Source organism: Saccostrea cucullata, unplaced genomic scaffold (genome assembly GCF_032062105.1).
Source record: "Saccostrea cucullata isolate Sc308-1 unplaced genomic scaffold, CSIRO_AGI_Scuc_v1 ctg2898, whole genome shotgun sequence".
Classification (NCBI taxonomy): Eukaryota; Metazoa; Mollusca; class Bivalvia; order Ostreida; family Ostreidae; genus Saccostrea; species Saccostrea cuccullata.
This window is the reverse complement of record NW_026918044.1, coordinates 41,118-67,313: the sequence shown is the minus strand read 5'-3', so window position 1 is coordinate 67,313 and position 26,196 is coordinate 41,118. Positions and strand designations below refer to the sequence as shown.

The 26,196-nt window shown below is 33.7% G+C and overlaps 3 protein-coding genes across 3 annotated transcripts in view; 1 reads left to right on the top strand and 2 right to left on the bottom strand.

The window, feature by feature from the left end:
* Window positions 1-12,587, top strand: part of LOC134238833 (protein piccolo-like) — a 35,067-nt gene extending 22,480 nt beyond the window's left edge. The window contains exons 6-14 of the mRNA XM_062720976.1: window positions 64-1,789; window positions 5,056-5,228; window positions 6,216-6,308; window positions 6,622-6,806; window positions 7,253-7,355; window positions 7,488-7,649; window positions 9,196-9,434; window positions 9,861-10,069; window positions 10,405-12,587. Coding sequence (XP_062576960.1) covers window positions 64-1,789; window positions 5,056-5,228; window positions 6,216-6,308; window positions 6,622-6,806; window positions 7,253-7,355; window positions 7,488-7,649; window positions 9,196-9,434; window positions 9,861-10,069; window positions 10,405-10,547 — 3,033 coding nt within the window. The 3' untranslated portion in view covers window positions 10,548-12,587. The remainder of the gene's footprint in view (window positions 1-63; window positions 1,790-5,055; window positions 5,229-6,215; window positions 6,309-6,621; window positions 6,807-7,252; window positions 7,356-7,487; window positions 7,650-9,195; window positions 9,435-9,860; window positions 10,070-10,404) is intronic.
* Window positions 12,588-13,775: 1,188 nt separating this feature from the next.
* LOC134238542 (protein arginine N-methyltransferase 3-like) lies at window positions 13,776-21,168 on the bottom strand. The gene is made up of 11 exons (XM_062720688.1): window positions 21,089-21,168; window positions 20,058-20,284; window positions 19,389-19,497; window positions 18,737-18,992; window positions 17,307-17,448; window positions 16,765-16,952; window positions 16,277-16,455; window positions 15,797-15,984; window positions 15,216-15,353; window positions 14,345-14,432; window positions 13,776-13,910 (listed from the first exon to the last, which is right to left on the bottom strand). Exons 1-11 carry the CDS (start codon window positions 21,108-21,110, stop codon window positions 13,801-13,803), a joined length of 1,647 nt encoding a protein of 548 aa, XP_062576672.1. The 5' UTR covers window positions 21,111-21,168; the 3' UTR covers window positions 13,776-13,800.
* Window positions 21,169-22,419: 1,251 nt separating this feature from the next.
* LOC134238639 (cerebellin-1-like) lies at window positions 22,420-24,577 on the bottom strand. The gene is made up of 3 exons (XM_062720793.1): window positions 24,550-24,577; window positions 22,918-23,104; window positions 22,420-22,829 (listed from the first exon to the last, which is right to left on the bottom strand). Exons 2-3 carry the CDS (start codon window positions 23,090-23,092, stop codon window positions 22,438-22,440), a joined length of 567 nt encoding a protein of 188 aa, XP_062576777.1. The 5' UTR covers window positions 23,093-23,104; window positions 24,550-24,577; the 3' UTR covers window positions 22,420-22,437.
* Window positions 24,578-26,196: the final 1,619 nt, after the last annotated feature.

The following is a 26,196-nucleotide window of genomic DNA, read 5'->3' as shown; positions in this document are numbered from 1 at the left end:
GCTCAAGGCCCTAATGAAGAAAGCATTTTAGCAAAAGGATTGCAAGAAAATGGTGAGGGTCAGGAGAAAAATCTGGAAGAAGTGGATGAAGATATTGCCCTGGATGATTCTGGTAAACATGACAGCTTTGATTCACTGCTGGAGTCTTCACTCTTTCAGAATTTTAGGTTATCTTCCATTGATGACAGGCAGAATAGGTTTGAATCAATTGAAAGCTTCAATCTTTCCCCACTGACTCCTCTGTCTGACAGCAAGATTGGAACCAAACCACAGACTTATACTTTTGCTTTTGTAAATGACAGTGTTTGGACAAATGAAAGCTTGGAAAATGTTGGAACACCTGAAGAAGACTTTGATGAAATCTTCAACAAAGCTGTAACTGATCTAGAATCAAGTGAACCAAAAAGAAAACCTGTTCGAAAAAGAAGGAAAAAATCTTTTAGGCCAAGTACTGGCAGCAACAGAGACCTTGAGGAAATTGCGGAAAATGTGGAGGACAGCGTAGAAGAAAATACTAGAAGCTTCCAAAAGGAATTTGGAGAGCACCATGAATTCCGGTTCTCTGTTGATGATAGTTCACAGAGTCAGGAACGTAATGGTGAGGAATCAGAAGATTTCAAAGAAAAAGTACAGAAAGCAAATGAAAATGAAAGTTTGTCATCCCTGTGGAGATTTGAAGATGACTCACTGAAAGATGAGTTTCAGCAAGTATTTGGAAGTGTCCAAGAGTCACCACAAAAGCAAACATATGCACAGAATAGAGCATTCCTACGAAAAACATTTGCAACATCAACTGATTCTCTGAGCACAGAATCAGATGCACTAAGTGTTATTCAGGAGGAGAATAATAGCAGTGACAATAGCAATGAAGATTTAGAAGTGCATTTGCATGACATTAAAGAAGAGGAGGATACTGCATTATTAACAGAATGTGCAGAAAGTAATGTTGAAGAAGTGCATGTTGACAGTCAAAATAAAAATGAGATAATTGTTGATGATTCAGAGGGAATAGATGAAAATATAATACTCACTGAAATGACTGATAAAATGAAAGTCAAAGTAGAAGCAGAGAGTGAAATAGATACACTGACAAATACCAATGTGATAGTTTTAGACCCAAGTTTAAATGAACAGTCCTCTACTGACTATCTTGAAGAAGAAGTGACTGATGTAAAAGATTTGAATAAAAAAGACACCAGCAATGATTTGCAATCTTCTCCTATTCATGAAAAAGAGGAAAACAGTGAGTTCCATAATACACAAAGCAGTCTTGGCAAGATGTTGCTGACTTCTAGCAAGATTGCAATGATGACCTTACAAACCTCTGAATCTCCAGCTGATAAGTCTGTCACCTCCACTGAGAACTTGGTGTCTTCCCTGGAAGCAGAAGTATGTTTGGATGAGGAAGATTCCCAAGCAAGTGAGGACCTCCTGCTGCAACAGATCATCCAAAGCCAAAATAACAGAGAGGACAACAATGTGCAAGACTCTTCTCCAAACAGCCAAACCGAAAAAGTCAGAAAAAGAACCAAAAGCAAACAGTTGGTTCAGGAATGGCTTCAGACAGATGTTCCCGGGGAAGTCATGGGGGATGTCCCTGCCGACATACCTAGTCCTCTGATGGAGGAATGGCTTTTGAGGGAGGGTTCTGAGGGGGTTGTTCCTCCCACACCTGCCCCTGCCCTTGCCCCTCTCTCCCGACCTATATCAGAAGGTGGTCAGAAATCTGCTGACTCTTACCCCAGCACTGTTCCTTTTGTCCCCATTCTTCAGATAGAGGAACACTCAGGTATCCTACTTTTTTTCTGCTTGCCTCGCTGAGGTAGATCCTTCCTTTATAATTCATCATTCTTTGTGTGAAATGAAGTGACCATTTTAAGCATATAAGCTTTCTATTCTAAAATTTATCTAAAGTGCATTGTTTTAAAGTGCAGAACATGGTTCAAAGTACAGAATACCTTGTAAAATTTAATATTTTATTGAACATTTCTATTTAAAAAAAGAACTCTTTTTAACAATTCATGTAGAAAAATTGATTTGTCACATCATTTCGCAACACTAAATTTCCCCGCCTTGGAATTCTCCCTTCTAACCACTTCAAAGCCTCAAAATTATGCAACATCAACAAAGTTTTTAGCTTTGAATATTTTTAAGGCAGTAAAAAGCTGGCAACCTTTCATTAATTGTTACAAACAAGTCACAACTGTTTATCAGCATTTCATGGAAACCAAATTATTTTCAAAATTACGCAACTTGTGGCTCGGGTACCCTCATTAAGTAAAATGAACAGGCCTATTCCAACAAAATTGTATGTTTATATAATCAACATGATAGACTTATTCCAAAAATCAATCAACTTGATTGGACATGGATGCTAAAGATTCAAAGACCTTTGTGATGTTGGCTAGTTACATGTACTGCAGGTGTTGGGAATTAATGGTTTTGATTTCTGTTTTTTCTCTGTCATCTTCAATAAGAACAAACGCAGTGAGGTATTAATTATGATTTATATTTTACTCTTATAGTTTCAAGCTATTTATTTTTTTTTTCTTTTGATTGCAATATATATCCTTTGTTATTAGAAACATCTAATAATAAAAGAAAACGAGAATGAAGAAAGTTAAGCAAGGTTAATGTCAGTATTAGATTAGGCAGTGCTTAACATACTAATTAAATTTTTTCTCTTGAAAATTCAAAGCTATGTTGATGTTAAGTTTGAATCATTCAGATTCATTTAATTATTCAAAAAAAAAAAAAAAAGGGAATTTTTTTAGAGGAGCCAATGCCCTTGGTTGCAAATGTTTTCAAAGTACTTCCTAATTAAAGTAAGATTCATTCAGTATCACAAATGCTTACAAATTTGATGTCCTTGTAAGGGTCAGTAAGAACGCTTTGTTCAAATACTTTCATACATTTGTATAACTGTTTATAACCAGTAGGCATTTCCCTTGGTTTTCTGTGCAGTGCTTGTAGAGACAGTGAATAGCTAATGATTTCTGTACAAATAACATTCCACTAGGAGGTGGACTTCTGAAAATTTGATTTTGCACGGACAGTTATTAACAAAGGCACATTAGAAAACATGCATGCGTTTTTGCACTTTTATCAACAATTTGGTGTTCAATATGGATTTTTTAGCTCACCTGAGCCGAAGGCTCAAGTGAGCTTTTCTGATCAAAATTTGTCCGTTGTCTGTCGTCGTAGTCGTTGTTGTCGTTGTAAACTTTTCACATTTTCATCTTCTTCTCAAGAACCACTGGGCCAATTTCAACCAAACTTGCCAAAAGTATCCTTGGGTGAAGGGGATTCAAGTTTGTTCAAATGAAGGGCCACGCCCTTTTCCAAGGGGAGATAATCATGAATAAGAGAAAAATTATTGGCATTTTTAAAAAATCTTCTTCTCAAGAACCACTGGGCCAGGAAAGATGAAACTCATGTGGAATCATCCTCAGGTAGTGTAAATTAAAGTTTGTTCAAGTCATGACCCCCGGGGGTAGGGCAGGGCCAAAATGGCCGATCAAAGTTTTACATAGGAATATATAGGAAAAATCTTTAAAAATCTTCTTCTCAAGAACCACTGGGCCAGGAAAGATGAAACTCATGTGGAATCATCCTCAGGTAATGTAGATTCAAGTTTGTTCAAGTCATGACCCCCGGGGGTAGGGCGGGGCCAAAATGGCCGATCATAGTTTTTCATAGGAATATATAGGAAAAATCTTTAAAAATCTTCTTCTCAAGAACCACTGGGCCAGGAAAGATGAAACTCATGTGGAATCATCCTCAGGTAGTGTAGATTCAAGTTTGTTCAAGTCATGACCCCCGGGGGTAGGGCAGGGCCAAAATGGCCGATCAAAGTTTTACATAGGAATATATAGGAAAAATCTTTAAAAATCTTCTTCACAAGAACCACTGGGCCAGGAAAAATGAAACTCATGTGGAATCATCCTCAGGTAGTGTAGATTCAAATTTGTCCAAGTCATGACCCCCGGTGGTAGGACGGGGCCATAATGGCCGATCAAAGTTTTACATAGGAATATATAGGAAAAATCTTTAAAAATCTTCTTCTCAAGAACCACTGGGCCAGGAAAGATGAAACTCATGTGGAATCATCCTCAGGTAATGTAGATTCAAGTTTGGTCAAGTCATGACCCCCGGGGGTAGGGCGGGGCCAAAATGGCCGATCAAAGTTTTACATAGGAATATATAGGAAAAATCTTTAAAATCTTCTTCTCAAGAACCGCTGGGCCAGGAAAGATGAAACTCATGTGGAATCATCCTCAGGTAGTGTAGATTCAAGTTTGTTCAAGTCATGACCCCTGGGGGTAGGGCGGGGCCAAAATGGCCGACCAAAGTTTTACATAGAAATATATAGGGAAACCTTTTTAAATCTTCTTTTCAAGCACTTCAAAGCCATGATTAGTAATATTTATATGGAATCATCCTCAGGTAATGTAGATTTTAGTTTGTTCAAATTATGATCCCCTTGGGGGTTAAAATTCAAGACCCCCCCCCCCCCCCCCACTTAAGTTAACTTTCAGTTCTGATCTGATATGTGTTTTTTTCCTAGCTGATGTGCTCAGCTTAGCGCTGTGGCCCCTGGGCCTCTTGTTTCATTTGTTTCAGCTTTTCGTCTCTTTTGTATTGCAAGAGCATTGGTTATCATGTTAATTGATAAATCTAGGCACACCAGTATTTTTTTTATTTAGATTAAAAAAAATTCTTTAGTACATTTTTTAGTACATATGCTAAGAAATGACTATTATAGTAAATATGATAAAATATTTTTGATCAGCTAGAGGTATTTGTTAAAGCCAAAGAACAGTTTGAAATATATTTTCATACTTTGTCTAGTTAGATATGTAAGGCTTTGTGGACAGAAACATTTCTTTTGGGAAGGAAAACATCCAGGCATTTCCTTTGAAATCTTATAACTATCTTTTTCAAAGGCAGTCATACTTTGTATCTGAAACTCCCAAGGCACACTTGGTAGAATTAATTAAATGTTTTGTATGGTATATTTTTTTAACCTTGAATTTGTTTTGTCAGAGAGAGCAGAAGGAGGAACCACCCGCCTGTCTCCTAGGGCAAGTTCAGAGGGGTCGGGAAGTTTTGAGGACAGCGGTCATGTCAGTGGTGCTTCTACAGAAAACACTCCGGAGCATCGCCGCACCGACAGTACAATCAGTCAACTATCAGTGCCTTCATCCACCTTATCCACAGTTACTGATGTAAGTACAATGTCCACTGTAATTGATGTTAGTACACCATGCACTGTTACTGATATACTAGTAAGTACATAATCCACTGTTACTGACATGGGTACTTCATTGACTGTTACTGACATATAAGTACATCAACCACTGTTACATGTACTGATGCAAATACATAAACCTTTCAAACTGATGTAAGTAAAATTATAATTCATCCACAAATGGAACAGTCTTATGAATCTAGGTCTAATGTGGAATAAAAGTTTGTTAGGGCCAATATTTGTGGATTTCAGGGGTCACCCTTAACATATGAATTGACATAATTAACTCCCTACAGATAAGTAAATTGTACTTCCCCATGAACATTGGCCCCCAAACAAATCACAATAACTCCACACTAGAGATTGGGAAACTTCCAAAAGTTTATAGGATACTGAAATACTCAACAAGCATCTTCAGTTCTGTGATGCAAACCAGCAGCTGCATCTGAAGGTATCCCTATTCATATACAAATGGAGACAGCAAAGTAACAATGTGAAGTCTTTCTTTATTGAAGTAGTTAGTTGTTTTACGGTTACATGTATATCCTATTTCTCCTTTTTCTGGCTGCACAAACTTTCTGCACTGAGAATATTAACAGATGATTGGATTGGTTTCAGTAAATAATTAATCCAGTGACATAGTTAAATCAGTGTTGATTTAAATATAGATGTCCGTGACAATATATTGATTTTCCTGCAGGCATTTTCGGGAAAAAAAAACCTTTTATTAACTCTGTAGATTGAAGTTGTACAAAGAAATTAGTTGAGTGAAATCAAGAACCCATTAAATAGATTTAGTTTTGAAAAAAATGTTTTTTCATAAAAGTTGCAGTTTGTTCGTGCATCTATTCATACCAAATTTAAATTCACAGCACTGGAATTTGTATTGCGCATTGGCTCAAAGACTTTTTGTTTTTTGCACTGTCATGTAATGACTTGTGACCTTTTTTTTTTTTAATTTCAGCGTTCATCAGAGGACACAGACATTGATGACCTGGTGGCCTCCCATCGTTGCCTTAGCGCCAGTAGTCGTGGAAACCTCCTATCAACAATAGCTGTAAGTCATCATGTATTGAGCAAGTTACACAACTTTCAATGTTTGCTTTTAAAAATTGACATTTTATCTCAAAAATTGAGTTTGAACTATAGAATGAATATCTTGAGATCTAGAACATGAACAAATCTTTAGATAATACACATACTATTAGAAATAAAAGACATTTTCTATTGTTTAGCTCAATAATAAAAGAAATGTTCTAATAATAAAAATCTTTAGATAGTTCTATTGAATATAAAATAAAAAAATTTCTACTGTTAAGCTCATTTATAAGGAAAGTTCTAATAATTGTTTCATTCATTAATATTTACAGGATAGTCGAGAAAGCATCCTCAGTTTCTATAGCAATGCGGGTGAGGTGGATTATGGGAAGATTCCGGTTACAGGGGAGATATGTTTTGGTCTGGAGTATAACTACAGGACTGGAACACTGGAGATACAGATCAAACAATGTAAAGGTCTGGCTCCCGCCGACACCAAAAGGAACAGATCCGATCCGTACGTACACCTGACCCATCCAGACATTGAATGTATACTACAGTTACAGTCTGTTATGAAAAACTAACTCCGAAGGAAATCTTGGTTATATGAAACTTTTATAAATCTCATAGAAAAATTTTCAGTAATAGTATATTTCTGAATCTCGAAAGCTATAAGCATGATAACTTAGGATACAGAATTTGAGGTCCAACCTATAACCAAGTTTTATACTTTATACAATCATGGTGGAAAAAAATTTCTTGCCATTTTCATAATATTTTAGACATGACTGAAGTTGGAAAAAAATCATAGTATGATCATGCATTTCAATCTTGCAAGCAAGGCATGGTTTAGAAAAATCTAACTGCAAAGAAAAAACTATATATTAATGACAATATTTTGTTGCAAACTATGTGGAAGAAAATTGTTGAATTGAAAAATTTAACATATTACAAAATTTTCAGATATGTCAAAACTTACCTACTTCCTGACAAAACTCGAGGAGGAAAAAGGAAGACGCGCATAATGAAGAACACCTTAAATCCAGTGTTTGAGCAGACTCTAAGGGTATTCAGATTTCTAAATTTTATTTTAAAAATATTCAGATTTCAAACAGCTTTCCAGTAAAGTAAAATTTAGTCCAGTATTTAATGGTGGTCCAAGTGAACATTTTACACTTTTTGATGTGTTTTGTTTCAGTACTTGATTTCTAAGAGTGAGCTGGAGAACAGGACTTTGTGGGTCACGGTGTGGCACAATGACCGGTTCGGACGCAACGACTTCCTGGGAGAGGTCACCATCAACTTTGATTACTTTCGGTTCTCTGATTCTTCAGCCAAGTGGTACCCACTTCAAGAGAGGGTAGGAGTATTTAGTTATGAAATGATACCTTTTCTTTTGTAGAATTTTTTTTTTTAAAATTATGATTTTTATGCAAGAGCTACATGTAGGACATACATGAATACATTAGTATCAAAAGGTCATAGGGGATATATAGAGAGGAAGAAATAATTAATTACAATTTGGAAAAATATATCTAAATACAATAAGTCAAGCTCAGTTAGTAATACATGTACATTTAATACAATTTAATTCAAGAGGATGTAGATGCTTTGAAATTACTAATTTTCAGGGGGGATGGGTTAATTTACATTGAATTTGAGGTATAATCAGACACCTACAGATTTATGACAACAACAAAATGTTAAATTTTCATATGCATTACTATTAAGAAACATTTTCTAACCACAAAATTAAATCTTCACAAGCCAATATTTTTTCCTCAAACCTCAAAAATTGGACCCCACAAAAATCAAGATTTGAAAAAAAAGAAGAAGGGAAACTTGATAGAAAAAACAATATTTCTGATTTATATTTAGGGCCCAGCTTAAATATTTGCAGATTTTCATTCTGTAATCTGTGGATAACTTGAAATGGTACATGTTGTATAAGAACATTAATGATACATTGTTATAATATTATCTCGTCCAAACCACAAAACACAAATTGTTTTAAAATTGAAACAATACCATGATTGTAGAAAGGAAAAAGGACATTACTGGTACTATGAAGTTTTTAACAACGTTATGAATTATGCATTTGTTGAAAACGAAAATCACAAACCATTTACAGAGTAAAAGCTTGATCCTGAATTGGATAAAAACTTTTTTTTCTTTGATATCGAGTTCTGCATGCTTGTGATAAAAACTGTGCCTATTTTTCATCTGCTGCATGCTTTTGTTAATTGCTTATAGCCTCTTTAGTTTGGGTTTGAGCTGTACATGTTCATTAAAATACAATGAGACAATACCATTGTGAGAATTATTACGTAACAATGCTTTTGTTTGTGCACCGTACGTAGCATATACTCAGCTCATTGACAAATGAAATACTGTAAAATGCATCATCTCTATAGATTTCATTGTATAATTACTGAGAGAGAAATTGACACCAGCATGTTTCCCATTGTAAATAAATTTCTCTGTTGACATAATTGAGGTTGTAGAACTGCACAACATATTGGAAATAATTATTCCATTGGGAATTCATTGTACTTTTGTTTTCAGTTCAATATCAGAATGTGGTCTGTATGATGATATAACATGGTTTATAAAAAAAAAACGTCGCATTTTATAGGCTACATTAAAAGAAATCATCTTTATCTGTTGATTGCTGGGAGAGAAAAAAAGGGGGGTGGGGTATTTTATTTAAACAGAATGCATAATTGTACACTTTGATGTCGATAAAAGTAAATTTTTGATTTCATTTGTTATGAATATCAAATTCATGTTACTGAAATTTAAATGCAAAATTATTTTTAGATAGAAACCTCGGAGGGATATGATGATTGTTATTTTATTTTATTTATCGAAAATAAAAAATATATGTAATACCCTGTGTTTTCTAGATTGAGTCCCAGCCTACTGCCAATCTAACATACAAGGGAGACTTATTCTTAAGCATGAAGTTTGTACCACCAGAAAAAGTCAGGAAAGAGGACACAGTGACATCTCCTTCCAAGAAAAAGGTCAAGAGGGGAAGATCAGAGGTCGGAGGTCCAAAGGGTCAACTCCATGTCCTGATTAAAGAGGCCAGAAACCTGAGTGCTGTCAGGAGCAGTGGCTTTTCTGATCCTTTTGTTAAAGGGTAAGTAGTTTTTTTTTTTTGACAAAAGGTGATAAGATATGTATTCTTCCTCGTAATTATGACAGGTGATGTGAGACTTGTCTTTTAATGAAGTGAAAAATGATTCAAAACCATAAATTTTTTCAAGGACTTTTATGTCCCTGGATTGAAAGATCCTGGGGGTATATTTTTTTTGTCGCGTCTATCTGTTTGTCTTTTGTCAACTTTAACCTAGCCCCTAACTATTGTGCCGTCAAGTGTAAGTGTATTCCACTTCAGTCTACGTTCCACTCCAGAATTGTGTTACCATGGGGGGAATAGTGTTTCACAAACACATCTTGTTCTATCAGTGCATTTTTTTCAGTAACATTTCAATCAATTTTTAAGTTTAATGGGGTTCAAAAATATTTATGAACAAAATTAATTAACTTTTGTGATTTGATATAGGTACTTGTTGCCAGACAAGCAGAAAGGCCTGAAGCAGAAGACATCCGTGGTCAAACGCAACTGTAACCCGCAGTGGAACCACACGTTTATGTTTGATGACGTGTCCAAGTCTGATCTCAAGGAAAGATGTCTGGAACTCACTGTGTGGGACCACGACAAACTCAGCAGCAACGAGTTCCTGGGGGGACTCAGATTTAATCTAGGTGTTGGTGAGTTGGATTTTGTGTTTTTGTTGAGTCTGCGCCTGTGAATGTGGTGGGGCGGGGGGTATGTTAAAGATGTTTTGTCTTTGATATTCTTTTGCATCATATGTCCTACAACTTCGAGCCTCTTTATAAGGATCATTGTCTGATATTGGATCAGGATTTAGTGACTTTCAAAGCAAATATGTCAAGGTCATATGTGTTCTTAGACAAATTCAAAGACCATTTTAGATTAAATATTGGTCAGGTTGTGTTTTGAAAAAAAAAAAAATCAGATTGATTTCATTTAGTTAGTTTTATTTTGTTGCAATTTTGTTTCTAAAGTAAAACTTATATTTCAGGTAAAAGTTATGGAAAGCCAGTGGATTGGATGGACGCCCATGGAGAGGAGATTTCAATGTGGCAGGCCATGCTGGACCGACCCAATATCTGGATAGACTGTGCCCTAATGTTACGACCGAATATGGACAAACGCAAATATTAGAAACTTCACCGACCCAGTATCTGGATATGATGTGCCCTTATGTTACGACCGAACATGGACAAACACAAATATTAGACAACTTCACCGACCCAATATCTGGATATAATGTGCCCTTATGTTATGACCGAACATGGACAAACGCAAATATTAGACAAAATCGCTGGCTGACCCAATATCTGGATAGGCTGTGCCCTCATGTTATGACCCAGCATGGACAAACGCAAATATTAGACAAAATCGCTGGCTGACCCAATATCTGGATAGAATGTGCTCTTACATTGCGTCCAAACATGGACAAACGCAAATATTAGACAACATTGCCAACCCAAATACCCAAATGTACCCTAATATTACGACCCAACATGGATAAACGCAAATATTAGATAGCTTTTTTAAAAATTACATAATGCAGTATGTACTTTTTTCTACATATTAGCATTTTAAGCAAAAGAATAGGACTTAATAAGAATATTGGCTGATAGACCCCCTTCATTTCGTTAAAAAGTCACAAAATTCTTAAAATTTTGGAATTTTTGGGGGGGGGGGATGGGATAAGGGGGGTGCTGTTGTGTTAAAATGATATACATATCTCATTTTGGACATGCAACTTAAGTGTTACTGATAATATTTTTGATGTAATGAGTAGTTCATTGTTGAAACTTACACATGAATTCGAATTCATCAGCAAGACAAAGAATTTCAATATTTATTTTTGGCAATTTCAAATTGATAAAATGCTGAAGTTATTGTATGTAAGTTTATTTTCTTATTGACTACGGTCAGAGAATGACTGTTCAAAACTAGATCTGTGCAATGAAAGATTTCATGCATAATATTTCATGTACAAAAAACAAAATGTTTATGATATGGCTATGGGATAAAGTATGGCATGTGAAAATTGAGTTCTATATTGAAAAAATATTTTCTGTGTGTTGTACAGCAAAACTCGATTATAACGAAGTCACTGAGACCTGTATGATACTATTTGCTATATCCATAATTCGTTATAACCATACAAGAAATTCATTAAAGTTATATAGTTGGGGATCCAAGATGACTTCGCTATATCCGTAAATTCGCAATATCCGTGTTCGTACTAAACAAGTTTTGCTGTACTTTGTTTTAAAACTCAACTTTCAATATATTGGTTTGTTTAATTAAAATTTGATGATATGTTATGACTAATAGTCACAGAATTTCGTATTATTTATTATTTATTGTGGACTTTGCAGGGTTGGTTTCTCTCCAAGGGGTTTTGAATTCTATGTTAAATATCTAAAATTGATTATTTTTATTTACAAATGGGTAATATATTATTGATATTTATATTAATAAGTTATTAACGTCATATACCTGCATCAGATCTGAAACCTTATATATATTGCAAAGAACTTGCTCTAAAATATTTACTATTTTTTGTACTCATCTTGTTTACGTTTGTTCCCATGGTTACTATTGGTTGTATTTAATCATTGTTGAATATGTTTCTTGATGTTACATTCACTTCCATGTGCTATTTATATTATTAATTACATGTAGAAAATGAAACTTTGCTCAACACTAGCATTGTAGCTAGGCCATATTTAGGCCATTATTGTCTGCAACTGTGTCGAAAGAATGCATATTTTTGCCTTCATTGAATTTTTTTCAGATTACATGTACATTTCACACAGATGATGGCAACAGAACATCTCTTTGAAGTTGTACATTCATATAGTTTTGTTATTAAAGAGAAATTGAAGATTTGATAGTTTGAAAAGCCTATCCAAATTGAAAGTGCATGTTTGTAAAGATGTATATTATTTCTGGTTCTAAACTTCTTTCCAAGTTTTATGAATCTGAAACTATGTAAAGTTTCCAAATTTCATTCTGATAAGATGAAATTCAATCCATGTTTACATTCATCATAAATGAAATATTTTAACAATTTATTCACAAAGAAGGAAATCCAATATTTGTATTATTTATATAATTTGTTTTTTCCCTGTTGGTCTCACTTTATTGTTAATGTACATAAATTATTACTTACTGTTGATATCTGCTACCTTTATAATAAAACAATACTCTTGATTATATACAGTTTTTGATTATTTTATCTTGATTCAAGCTTAAGAAGTTCTAATTAGATACCCCTCAGATGGCAATAATTTTCTATGCAGAAAACATTTCACATTGTTGAAAGGGGAGAGGGATTGTAATTTTTGGTTCAGTAAAATCTTTTATTTGGTTATCACTGCATACCTTTTACCTAAAAAAAGACACTCTTTATGTGAAATATGAGTCACACTGGTCTAAGGACAGAAATATGTTCTCCAGAAAGGGAGTTAACCTTGAATTCTGACTTTTTTCTTGAAGATCTGCATAGAGATACATTATAATATTTATTAGTCTTTGATTTGTTGCCATAGTAACGAAAAAAATAGGGATTTTATGAGACATTCTAAGAGTCTTGCAAAGCACTTAATAGATTAATTCTCAATTCAAAAGTGGACTTCATGATTCATACATATTTAGAGCCAAACATTTCCAACTTGATAATCCAATATCTATCCTACATCTAAATAAGAATCACACTTCAACATATGTTGTTATGCCAAGCATTTGAAATATTTATGTTTGAGATCATTTCAACTGCATACACATGTGCATGTATATCAATAAACATTTCTTGGGTAACTAAAAAAATATTTTTTCACAAGTACGCATACAAAATGGATCAAGGATTATAGTAAATCTTCCAGTATGGAATAGAGGTCATGCAGGTTTAAGTCTATATATATGACCAGGACATAATCTCCTGCATATGTAATCATGCTTAATTGTTGTGGACAATTAAAACTTTCTCTCAAAAAAATTCTCAATAAATGTAACGTGCAAGTACCAAACGTAAATCTGCAATAATGGGCACTCGGCAATAATGGATACTCATATGTTATCACTTAAAAGAGATGTTCACCGATGTTTGTCTGTTGTTCAACATCCCTCTGGAGTATTTTTCACTCATGAAGACATCACCACTTGCCAGTGGACAGTTGCAAATTTTGTCATATACACGGCACTCAGGGCCATTGAGCAGGGAGGGATCTTTAACGTGCCAGCACCCACTGCAATATGGGTCTGCGGTTTCTACAGTGGGATTCAAACCTGTAATGTAAGGATCAACTCCTTACATCATGACTATAGCACAGATGCTCTATTTAAACTACTGCAACAAGACCACTGAGGTAATGAAGAAACAAAAAAATTTTTTTATTTATTGCATTAAAAAATTCTGAGTGACATTATCTAATGTCAATGATATCACAAGTGATCTCGGGTCCCGTCTGTTCTTCTTGCAAACAATGTGACCTTTGATCTGTTGACCTATTCAAAAAAAAAGAAAAAGTTTTGAATTGCAAAACATATATACTACATTGCACATATAGTACATTTTCTAGCATGAGATTAATTTATGTATGCTGTCATTTTTTTTGGTGTGGAAATTGTCTTCTTTAAATGCATTGAAAATGTATACAATGATAATACAAGATGATTTTGTCACTTTCTAACCACAGAGAAAACGAATCTTGATTCTGCATAATTATGACCCTGTAGGATTACATTTAACGTAACGTAACTGGCCAGACACATGAACGACATTTTAAAGAACTATAAATAATAAATGTGGGATAACATCTTCCAATACACTTCCATGGACACAAAGGAAATGTTGTTTCTGCCAATAAGGCTATTGTATTTAAATTGACTTGTACGTGTCATAACTAATAAACAACAGTACTCTGCAATTCAATATGTACCTGTAGTGACTTTCAATGATTTCTCTAGAAGGAATATTGTTTGTTTCCAGTGAGTGGTTGTGGCCTGAGGCCCAGTGGAAAACATCACCTGAAATTATAGAATGATTTCTTGGTGATCAATTGCAATTAAGTCTCTGACAGTATCACATGATATCTAACAATACATTTGACAATACAAACATACAAATCCAACTTGAAGCACAATACAACCTTTAAATAATGGAGAATTTTTAACTGATATCTTTACATAAATTATTTTTTTATGCTGCAGTTCTCCAAGGTAAAAGAAAATATAAATATCTAACACTGCTTTTACCTCTAATTGCAAAAATACAGAGGATTAAATGAAATAATTCAATTTTAACTGTTACATGATTTTAAAGTGGTAGAAGTAGGCATGTGTGGCAAACAGGTTTGAATTCAAGTGACTAAGTAGCTCAGTAGAGCACCTTGTCAAAAGATTCAGGGATCCCAGGATCAAATCAGTCTTGTCTGTCACTTTTTATTCCTCTCCTAGCTGATACAACTGGTGCCATGACCAGGATATTTTATTACAAAAGAGTCCTACTTCCAGTTACACATGTTTTGAAATACCTTATCAGGAGAATTTTTAGAGAGGACATTTTTGGCAAGGGGGCTAAGATTGCCAAAATTCAAGATCGCCTAAAATCAACTGCATTTTATTTCTAATATTTTCTATACTGAGTATTGTAAAATTGCCAAAATTACGTCTCGCTAAAAATAAAATACCAATTTTTAAGGACAAATCCCTTATACAGTCGTTTTCTGGTTATGCACTCCTTAGAAGTATTGAACTCTGTTGTTCTTTATCTAATCTGGGCTTTGAATATTTCAGAATAAGCCATCTTACCTTGTTAGAACAACCTTTATGAAAGAAAATATCAAAGTAGCCAACGACTGCATTTATTTGTCCCTCCCCTGTAGCAGTGAGGATGAAGTCTTGTGAAAACTGTAGATCTGATAGAGAACATGTGCAGGTGTCTAGGTCCTACAATATATAAATGTTGATATTTTTATACAGAATTACAAAATACTAATTTAAGAGACATTTGAGAACTCAAATCAAAATTCTTTATTTTTAAGATCAAATCAAAACAGACACAACTTTTACAATCATACAATGCTACATATATATATGTGATATTATAATTTTGTTGATAAACTTTCTGTTTGCAGTGAAATGCTCACATTATTTTGTGCACATGTCACATCAAACACTGAAACAGTGACATACACCTTACAATTACATTCAGCATCAGCACTGAAGTTAGAATAAGTCTTTGCACAAAGTATTTACTATAATCAAATATTAAGGCTAAGAAGGATACCATCTTGTGTTTTTGAACAACACTCAAAATAATCAGCGTACTTGTCCTAATGAAAGTTCAAATAAGGAAGACAGATCCAAATAAAGAGTAGAGGTAAACAAACCTTGACAATCACATGATCCGACAAAATTTTCTCTGCCTTGACAATCTGCACACTAGCTTCTTTGATCACTTCAGATTTCATACAAGTCATTTTAAATCCATACACATCATCCCAGTAGGTCACATGATTGGTGTGAAGGTCAGGGTCATCCAGTGCTGCTAACACGATTGTGCACCTGTCTGGGTGGACTGAAAAAAATTAAGATTCATGAATATATAGAATTTTAACACTACTTAATCATTAATTTAATAAACAGAATAGTTGTTTATCTTTCAAAATTTTGCTATACACTGTACTAAAATCTGCAGAGGAATTTAAGATAATTTTTGCCTTACTCAACAAATACAGTGAATATGTAAGTGACTGAAAGAAACAATGAGCACTCCAAACACAAAGATTTTTGCACTACTACAATGTAGATGGTCTGCAAGCATATAATCATATGCTTGGGATTTTAATATAGTGGTGTCATGTATTTACCAACTCCATTAGACTGTAGATATTTATCCCTGGCATAAAGTACAGAATCCAACATGGATTCAAACAAGAGAAAGTATCCCATCCACTCCGAGATGATGATATCCACTTTATCCACCGGCAAATCCACATCTTCTATCCGACCTTTGATCAAAGTCACAATGTTTTCTAACCCATTTTCTCTGCATGTCATAAAAGAATGTTATATTTTTTAAATTAGTGCACTGCACATACAAATGTATTTATTACAAATACAAGCATCACAGCCATAACACTATAAATCCACTTGGTTCCATTTTAACATTTTGCAGATAAAAATTAAGCTGTGTTAAAAGGGAGGTAACTCTTTTTTCTGTTAAATTCTTGCATTAAAATTTTTAGCTTCATTGATATTAAAACACAAGCAAATCGGATGAAAATGAAATCATGGTAAAACATTTCCAAGCAAACGGTACTTTCTGAAGGGTAATGTCCCACATTTTACAACAAACCTGACAATGTCCATTGCTTGAAAAACAATTTCTGATTGGTCGACCCCAATGACCTTTCGGGCACCAGCCCTAGCAGCAAACATGGAGAGGATACCAGTCCCGCAGCCCACATCTAACACCACTTTGTCCTTAAACAGGTCAGGATTCTTGTACATGAAATCCCTGTAACTTTCCGTTCTCACTTTGTCCTGCATAGAAACAAAAATGTACATGAAAAGATGAACATGTCTCTGTTAACAATATCTTTATAATTTTTGGACAATGATTCTCAATATTGAAAAATTAATTTAATTTTCGAGGGTTTTCCTTTAAAATTTGGATGAAAACTATAGCAATTTAACACATCACATATTACCTTACACAAAGTATCAACAAAATATTGATGTCTGCTTTAAATTATAATCATATTAAAAGCAACATTATTGTAAACAGTGTAAACTATATTAAAAAGTGTGTCCACAAATTTACTGGCCTACAAAACTGATGTGCCCAAATGTGCTGAACTATTATTGTTGTGTAATTGAATGACTCTTTAACAATACCTTTAACATTTCCTGATGGATGCTGAAATGTGCGTAAGATCCAAAGTAAACATCATCTTCATCCTCTGTCAACATCTGTACAGCATTCTCTGATTTGATTGGCTGGCTGGGTTGTGACATCAGCAGATCTTGGGTGACTTTTCTGCAAATAAAATGAGAAGATCCAGTGTTGCCTAAAATGTTCAGATTTAAAATAAATCCACGATTGTTTTTTTTTCTTCTATAGATCAGTCTGAGGTCTATAAAATGTGAAAAAAGTCATATACATACCGTATAACAGGTAATTTTTACTGCTGTGAATTTTTGCGAAATTCGGTTGAATACATGTAGGGTGATTTAATTTTTTACGCGTTAAATTTTTACGAATTGAGCATGTCCGTAAAAATTAAAATCATCGGAGGTGAAGTTCCAGATGAATGATTTAGCATTTTAAATGCGTTTACATACAAATACATGTTTTAACATGTAAATGTGTCTAGACGACCTGATGTACAAATAAAAACGAAATTGTTCCCGTGATAACAAGTGTTGATCATTAAATGATGATATGTTTAATTTTATTCATTTAAATACCTTTGTATATCACATGCCCTGCATTTATTCCTGTTTCCAATTAATACACGCGTCTAGTATAATTATTGTTGTGCACCACGTGCCTGTCTTTATTTTAATGGAAACAAAGAGAGACAACTCAAACCATCATGATTAAGTTGACAGAATTACATGGGGCACGGATTACATTGTACTAAAATGTCCAAGTTTTTACTGGAAGCAAATAAAAAGGAAGAAAGTAAAAAGTCTTTAAAAAAGGATATAATTTGAAGGCTTCAGTCTGTAATAATTAAGCCATTATTAGAAATTATATATGCGTCCCGTAAGAGTAACCAGGTAATTGACGATGATTGTATAATTTGTGCATTAAGATTTCCTTGTCTGCTCTTAATTTATGATCAATTAAAAAAAGTCCCCAAATCTACCAAAGGTTGTCAGTACTAATTCTATAGCCTCCTGGTACTTAGCTAAATGGCAGTGATAACACTGTAATACTCTCATAATAAGATGTTGAAAATTTAGGCGAGGCGTTTTTCACTTCTGTGAAATTTTACGCGTTTAAATGTTACGGATTTATAAAACTCGTAAAAATTAGTAAAAATTAGCAGCACGTAAAAAATACCCGTTATACAGTATTAACCACAAAATTGAATATTCTTCCGTTGAGTTCACTTTTGAACCTTTGGGCAAACATATATGATTACAGTGTAGTTTCAATGTATAAACTCTTGACAACTCAGTAATCTGATCAAATTTCTTATAAAAGTACTGCTTTCTATAAATAACAAAAAGATATATGTTATGATCAGAGACAAATATTTGATCTATACATCAGCAACCATTTCTTTTTTGAGTTTATTCTGCTAATTAAAACTCACTTCACTTTCTCAAAGTCACCCAAAACTCTGCTCAATTCTTCCTCTAATTGTTTAACTCGACATTCTGCGCCCTTAAGACGAGCACAAGTGGCCTCCAATTCTGATTGGCTGACACCATTCATCTCTGACGAAGAACTGTTCTGTGGAGCATTTTGATTGGTTAATTTTTCCATATTTAATGGAGGCCCATCAAAAGTGATACTGCCTCCAGGGCCCATAACTCCACACATGCCACCATCATCTTCATCTTCAATGTCTACAAATTATAAAAAATACAATTCCTTTTTGATATAATATACATACTGCATCACATTTAATTAACACTTCCAAACTTATACTTGGAAGAGGCTATACAAAAAAACTACTAGGAGAAAAGAAATGAGATTAAACTAAACTTACAGCATATATAAGAATAGCATCAATTGGTATACATATTTTTTGTAGGTTTTTTAACAAAACAGAGAGAATTTTTCATTTTTTTAAGTGTTTAACAAAACTGATGGATTTTTTTTTCAAGATAAGCATTAAAATAGCTAGTTCATAATAGTTCATTTTTTTTTCATTTTTTGAAAAGTAAAACAGTTATATCACTGATTTTATGATTCTGATTCAAGGTGTCTAATGTATTGTATCTTTCACTGAAACTTCACACCAAACTGCAGTAATAAATCCTCTGGATCTGCTGGGTTCATAAACTCATTGCTCTCCCAAGGCCTGGTACCTTGTGTGAATGAGGATTTGACTTCTGCTGGTGAAGGTTTCTGTAATTTGGAAGGAAAAAAGTAAAAAATTATTAAACATTTATAAGAACAGTTCTAACTGAAGTACCCGTGGGGATCCGGGTTAGAATAGGTCCTCAGTACCCCCTTGCTTGTCGTAAAAGGCGACTAAATGGGGCGATCCTTCAGATGAGACCGTATAAACCCAGGCCCTGTGTCACAGCAGGTGTGGCACGATAAAGATCCCTCCCTGCTCAAAGGCCGTAAGTGCCGAGCATAGGCTTAAATTTGCAGCCCTTCACCAGCAATGGTGACGTTTCCATATCAGTGAAATATTCTGGAGAGGGACGTTAAACAATATACAATCAATCTAACTGAAGTCTTACAAGTACATGAGGTATGTGTGTCAAATATTTCAAATTTCAGTGATTTCTTTAACTACCTTCTTGTCTGGGAATCTATTATACTTGGGATATATAATCAAATTATATCTATGCAAAGTATCTGACTCAAGTTCAACATTTCAAAGACTTTGTTCTCTAACTCTATGAACAGAAAACTTGATAACCATTCAATGTGCAAATACCAAATAACACACAAACCTTGAGTCTGATATAGTTAATCATCTTAATATACTGTATACAGTCTACTCCGTGTTGTCTGCTCCATCTGACGAGGTCAAGGTCGTGTGAGGTCGTACAGTGTGTGAATGTGACCTCGGGGGAGGTGAAGGTCTGGGAACAGAAGAGACATGTGACCTGGCTGTCCTCCGTGTCCTCATCGCATTCCTCCCACTCCTCATCCTCCTCAGAATCCTCCATCAACTCCTCTGTAAATAGGGATATAATATGTATCTCTGTGAATCAGACTTTAGTCAGGGTTTCCTGCTAAATTAAGTCAAAATGCATGTATATAACTTCTCTATGATGAAATCAATCTAAATTGATGTCACAATACATTTTAGTATGAACAGTAAGTTTCTCAACAGCCCAAACAGTTGATTGGCCTTAATTGTGATTGCAAATTATTTATTTTCATTTGGTAGATCCATGTCCAATGGACAGGATTTACGCCACTGGCCTGAGGTTGTATTCCATATATTCTTCAGCCTCAGGGTGTACATGGAATAAAAACTGGGGTAAATGCCTGTTCACCCTTGATAAGACCTAGATAGCTGACATTATTCATTTTTTAAAATGAATATCAACTTGTACTAGTATAACAGATGTTATACTGAAAATGGGATTAATCAGTTAATATGAATGTTTTGATGTCAGAATGTTCCTTTTTTCAAAATCGTGTGATATAAATTATTTCTATTAACTTTATTATTACACAAACATTTAAATATCTTCATGATATATTTTCTAATCAACTTGTACATATAAGAAAGTTTTCGTTAACTCTAATACTAAACTTACTAATACTAAACTTACTAAGTCTTTTGTTCATCGAGGAAACTCGAGCTAAATATTACCACTACACATTGATGCGTTGTGAGGATTCAAATCATTGGAATATTTATTTATTTTGGAATTTGGAGAATCTATTAGTATCGTAAATTTTAAAAATGAAACAACATATCAGAAATTATCAAAGGAAAAATATATATCTTTATGAAACACGTGTTTACCTTTCTGAAGTTTCTCAGCCATGTTTACAGTGGACGTTTCGGAACTCCTCTAGTCATTTCCTACCTTACATACCAGTGGTGGACCTATATTTTCAAAGGATGATAATAATTTCAGGGGCGTATTTATACTATAGCAAATGTTAATTGAAAGCCTTGTTGCACCCCCCCCCCACTTTTAGTGATGTACCGAAAATGTAGTATTAGAATTGGTAATGAAAGTAGGCCTAGTTAACACTGAGAAAAAGTTTACCTTAACCCCCCCCCCCCCACCCTCCCCACGAAATAGGATTTTCGACTTTTGGCAACTTTTCCCTTTTTTTTTTTTGGCTTGTCAACTTTTTCAGGTAAGTAAAAAAAAAAATCTCTGGCTGGCCCCCCACTTTCAAAAGCGATGCTACGCCCCTCGTACATTAGAAGTAAAATTAAAGAATATATTAAGAATTGTACATTAAATCTTAAATATAGATCAAGATTTTAACACCGGAGTCTGTTGAGGAAGTCTGTATACAAAACTTTAAATTGTACATTATATAAAGGAAAAAAAACCATTGAAATATCTTGTATTAAGCTGGGTATATAACTTTTAACTAATAAATGTTTTGTTTATTTTGAATTTAGTCTCTTTTCAATTATAGTTCAGAAAAGAAATATTTTATTTGCGGATGAACAGAGTGAAGAAGATAATTAATTTTGAATGACTTAGGTAAAATGTCAGTATTAGAATAAATTCTCTTTTCTGCAATATGATAGACTTTTGTACTTTAATACTGTATTATTCATACTGATAAAGTTGAGAAAAATACAGTTAGCCTGATTTTCATTTTTAAAAAAAGAAAAAGAAAAAAAATGCCAATCGAAAACTTATAAAAAGACTTTTAAGTAATTATCCGTTTTTCAATCACATCCTGTGTCACCCCGAGAGACGGAATAAGTGATGTAAAAACATCGTCTGCAACCACGGTTCGGAGTCTGCGTAACAGAATGGGAGAAGATCATACATTTTAGCCGTGGTTTGTAACAATGTGTATATTATTACCATGATTTCTTGCAACGTAGTTTCTTTCACCTTCCTATGTATATCTAAGCTAACCCCGGACAAGTCAAAATGTTCAAGCTTATTCAGCATATTTGATGAAATTTTTTTAGCCCTTTTTCTGACATTGCAAAAAATACTTTTGATAGTATAACTTTCCTTGTGCAATGGAATCAGAATATATACATGGATATTTACAATTACATTCACAGTCATATAACATAAATGCATATTAGACTCTTGTAGAACCTAAGATAAACAACAAATTTGTTACTAAATTACATTTTAATTTTAATTGTATATCTCTATTTCGCATTTACAACATGTAGCCAGAAAAAGAAGAGTATTTGTGATAAACAGATGATGCTCCTGAATAGCTATCAATCCAAGCCTTATCTCCTGCCTCCATTCTGACGACAGCCATTTTACTACATGACATGTTAATATGATGGTTGTTGTTGTTACAATGGTTATATGCCCTTCTTTTACCATTCAAGACCAGTGAGGTGTGAGCAATTTTGTTATTGTTCGTCATTGTTGTCCAATCAAAGACGTACACTCCCGATTTGGGAGCGGTGAAAGTTCCTTTAACCGCGTTGTAACCACCTCCTACATTCAGATCGACTTCTCCAAACATGACAATATTACCATCACTTACTGATTGAACACTTCCTTTGGCTTTGGCATTGAATGCTATTACCATATTTTCTAAAATTTAAATGTTAAATGCACATGTAAAAATTACTTTTGATCAATGCTTATGTGTTACATAAAATTGCAGCCAATAATTTCTTACTTTTGTCCCGGTTAGTTTTACAGTTGTCTTTCACATATCCAACAGCCACACAGGTTTTAGCGACACTGTCATAGTCGTCTCTGAAGGATTTAAGGCTGGGTCGGGGTGAAACTTTGTCAGTATTAATGATGCCAAAAATGGAAACTAATCCCACAATGAACACTAGGGAATACATTCTATAAAATTCCTAATAAGCAATGGGAAAAAAAAGATTAGTTTTATCTTATTCGATATTTTAATTATTGAAAGCTCAATGACTATAAATCGTTTTGAGAAACATATCATGTCAATTGTCGGTCAAAGATTAATTGTGGTAGTTTTCAGAGTAATTGAAATATGAAGAGATATGAGAAAAAAAGTCTTATTCAGACAAAATATAGTTATAACCTAATGATTCCTTAAGTTGGTTTATACTTTTATTTATTTTATATGAAAATATTTCTGATTCTAAAAAGTTCTAATAATAATATAATTCAAAAAAAAAATTATTAGGTATGTTTTACTTAGTGATAAGTTAATGCCAAAACATTTTATTACGTATAGCGCCATAATAATTTATATTTGCATATATCCACTACTCTCTCTCACTATGAACACCTAGGCATCAACTGCGATCGTAGGACTATAGACGCAACTGCTTCTACTATGAGTGCAATTGCTCTATCATACTCGTGTAGAACAATCTCTACTACTCTTATACGCCGTGTTGAGAAGTATATATATGAAATGTTTCATAAGAGGAATAAAAATAAGTTTTTAATAATATTCTTTGAAAAAAGGAAATTCAGAATATTTGAAATTGCTGATTTATATCTTTAAAAATTCAATTTTGGTCAATGTATTTAATTGTATAATAAAACTTTTTAAAATTATAGAGAACTGCCAGATTTTTATTTTTTCGTATCATGCATATTTGTACAAAGAACGAGAACTCTTCACACTGGGTAATAACATTCAGAAAGAGAAAATTTCTTTAACTATAGTATATCTATTTCAAGAATGATTTCAGCTATCAAAAATAAATAGAAAAACTAAAAAAGAATTATAGAAAAGCATTCTGGAGTAATAATCATTATAAAAGCATTCTCATTTTTCGTCATAGTGTTAAATTATTGATTTTTGTCAGAGGGTTTTAATAACGTTGATCGATGACGTCACATCTGCATCAAAACAAAAATGTGATGGCAGCGCTGCTTGTATTCAGATAACTGTGTTTGAGAAGGAAATACTTTATAAATTGTTTGTGATTTATTAGAGGAAAGGAGCATTAATCAGATTTACTGATTTTAAAGCTGTATGTTTTTCTTTGCTGAAGACAAGAAGCTGCGTCCTTATGTAAGTCAGGATTTCCTCTGATACTCTTGAAAAAAAAAATCAAAGAATGCAAATATAAGTAATAAACAACGATTATTCAGTTAACATGGCATTATGAATAGCAATAGCTCTGCTGGCATATTTTCCATGATGCGCTAGCGCGCATCATGGAATATGCCAGCAGAGCAATTGCTATTCATAACGCCATGTTCACTGAATAACGTTGTTTATTTCTTAAATATACTCCATACAAAGTTACCATCTTTTTTCTTAATCAAACTGTTCTTAATTAATTCTTAGTATAAAACGTTTTCTTACCTTTCGTTTTGAATACTTGATAACACAAAATGACGATGCATCCTTTTTTTTAGTATCAGCTTTTATATATTTTATTCCTAGCGTGCTACCTTATCATTTGGTAACATGTTGCAATTATATCATCTGATACCAGCAACAAAAAATATTTTTTCTGAAATTTTCCCAAATTTCACGAAAAGTATTTCAAAAGTGGTTGTAGATACATAAATATGCCATAAAATTCATTGTCTGGGTATATAGTATCATCATTATGTTATGCAGCAATAAAAAAGGGGGGAGGCTATTTTTTTTTATACCACTCTGTCCGTTTTTTTAGACGTCTGGACTTAATACGTTGTGAAGCTTACGTCGTGAAGTCGCATACTGTAGTTTTATTTCTGACATAAATACATGTATCATGCTAATATAGCAAAAAAGTAAATGAGTAAAATTGTATATTACAAAAATAATTTCTTTCAGCGACCATAGAAGTTTTTCACTTAATGAAAGAAAGGAATACAGGTATTTTTTTGAAACTCCGCATTTGAAAACAGTAAAAATAGACAACAAGCTTTTTGAATGTTTAGAACTCTACCGATTTACGAATGGTAATTAGAAACAGTTAGAGGAATAGCGCCATGAATTTTCAATATTCATTTTTACCTGAGTAAATTTTAGATAACTCAAGATATGAGCAAAACATCCAAACATTCCATTAATTCAGTCATGTGGATTGACGTTGTGTTGCATAAATTTCCCCTGAAATTTGCCGTTTTTCCCCATTTCTATGTAACGACTATAAAATTTTATCCTTAATTCTATATGGATCGCCCAAACAATGAAGGGCTAAAATGACATAAAACAGGGAGAGTTTTTTTTTAAAAACATTCTCTAATATTTATCCAAATGGAAGCTGGTATAGACCTCGAATATATTTACACGAGATGCATAGAATAAAATTCATTCAGAATTCTTGTTTTTCGTTAGCGCGCTTGATGGAATCTTCTACGTGACAAATCTCTGCTATTTACACGCTATTAACTCGCAAACTAAAAACATTCATTCATTATCTGAACGCAGCATAATTAGAGCTACAATAAAGAGGTGGGGTCTAATTTGCACGGAAAACGTTAGCTGGGTCAATATATAAAAAAAGCAGCTAAATGGTTCATATTGCAAAAAATACTTTTGACAGCATACTTTCCTTTTGCAATGGAATCAGAATATAAACATGGATATTTACAATTACATTGTCAGTCTTATATATTCAAATTACTCTGGTAGAACCTAAGATAGACAACAAATTTGTTATATTAAATTACATTTTAATTTTTAACTGCATATCTCTACTGAGCATTTACAACATGTAACCAGAAAAAGAGGAATATAAGAAGTAAACAGATGATGATCCAAAGCTATCAATCCAAGCCTTATCTCCTGCTTCCATTCTGACGACAGCCATTTTACTGCATGACATATGGATACCATAGTTGTTGTTGTGGCAATTGTTATATGTCCTTTTTTCATCCAAGACCAGAGAGGTATACGCCGGTTTGTTCATGTGCGTCATTATTGTCCAATCAAAAACCTACACTCCCAAGCACTTCTTTTTGGCTTTGGAGTTAAATGCATATGCTATTACCGTATTTTCTAAAAACAAATAAAGTA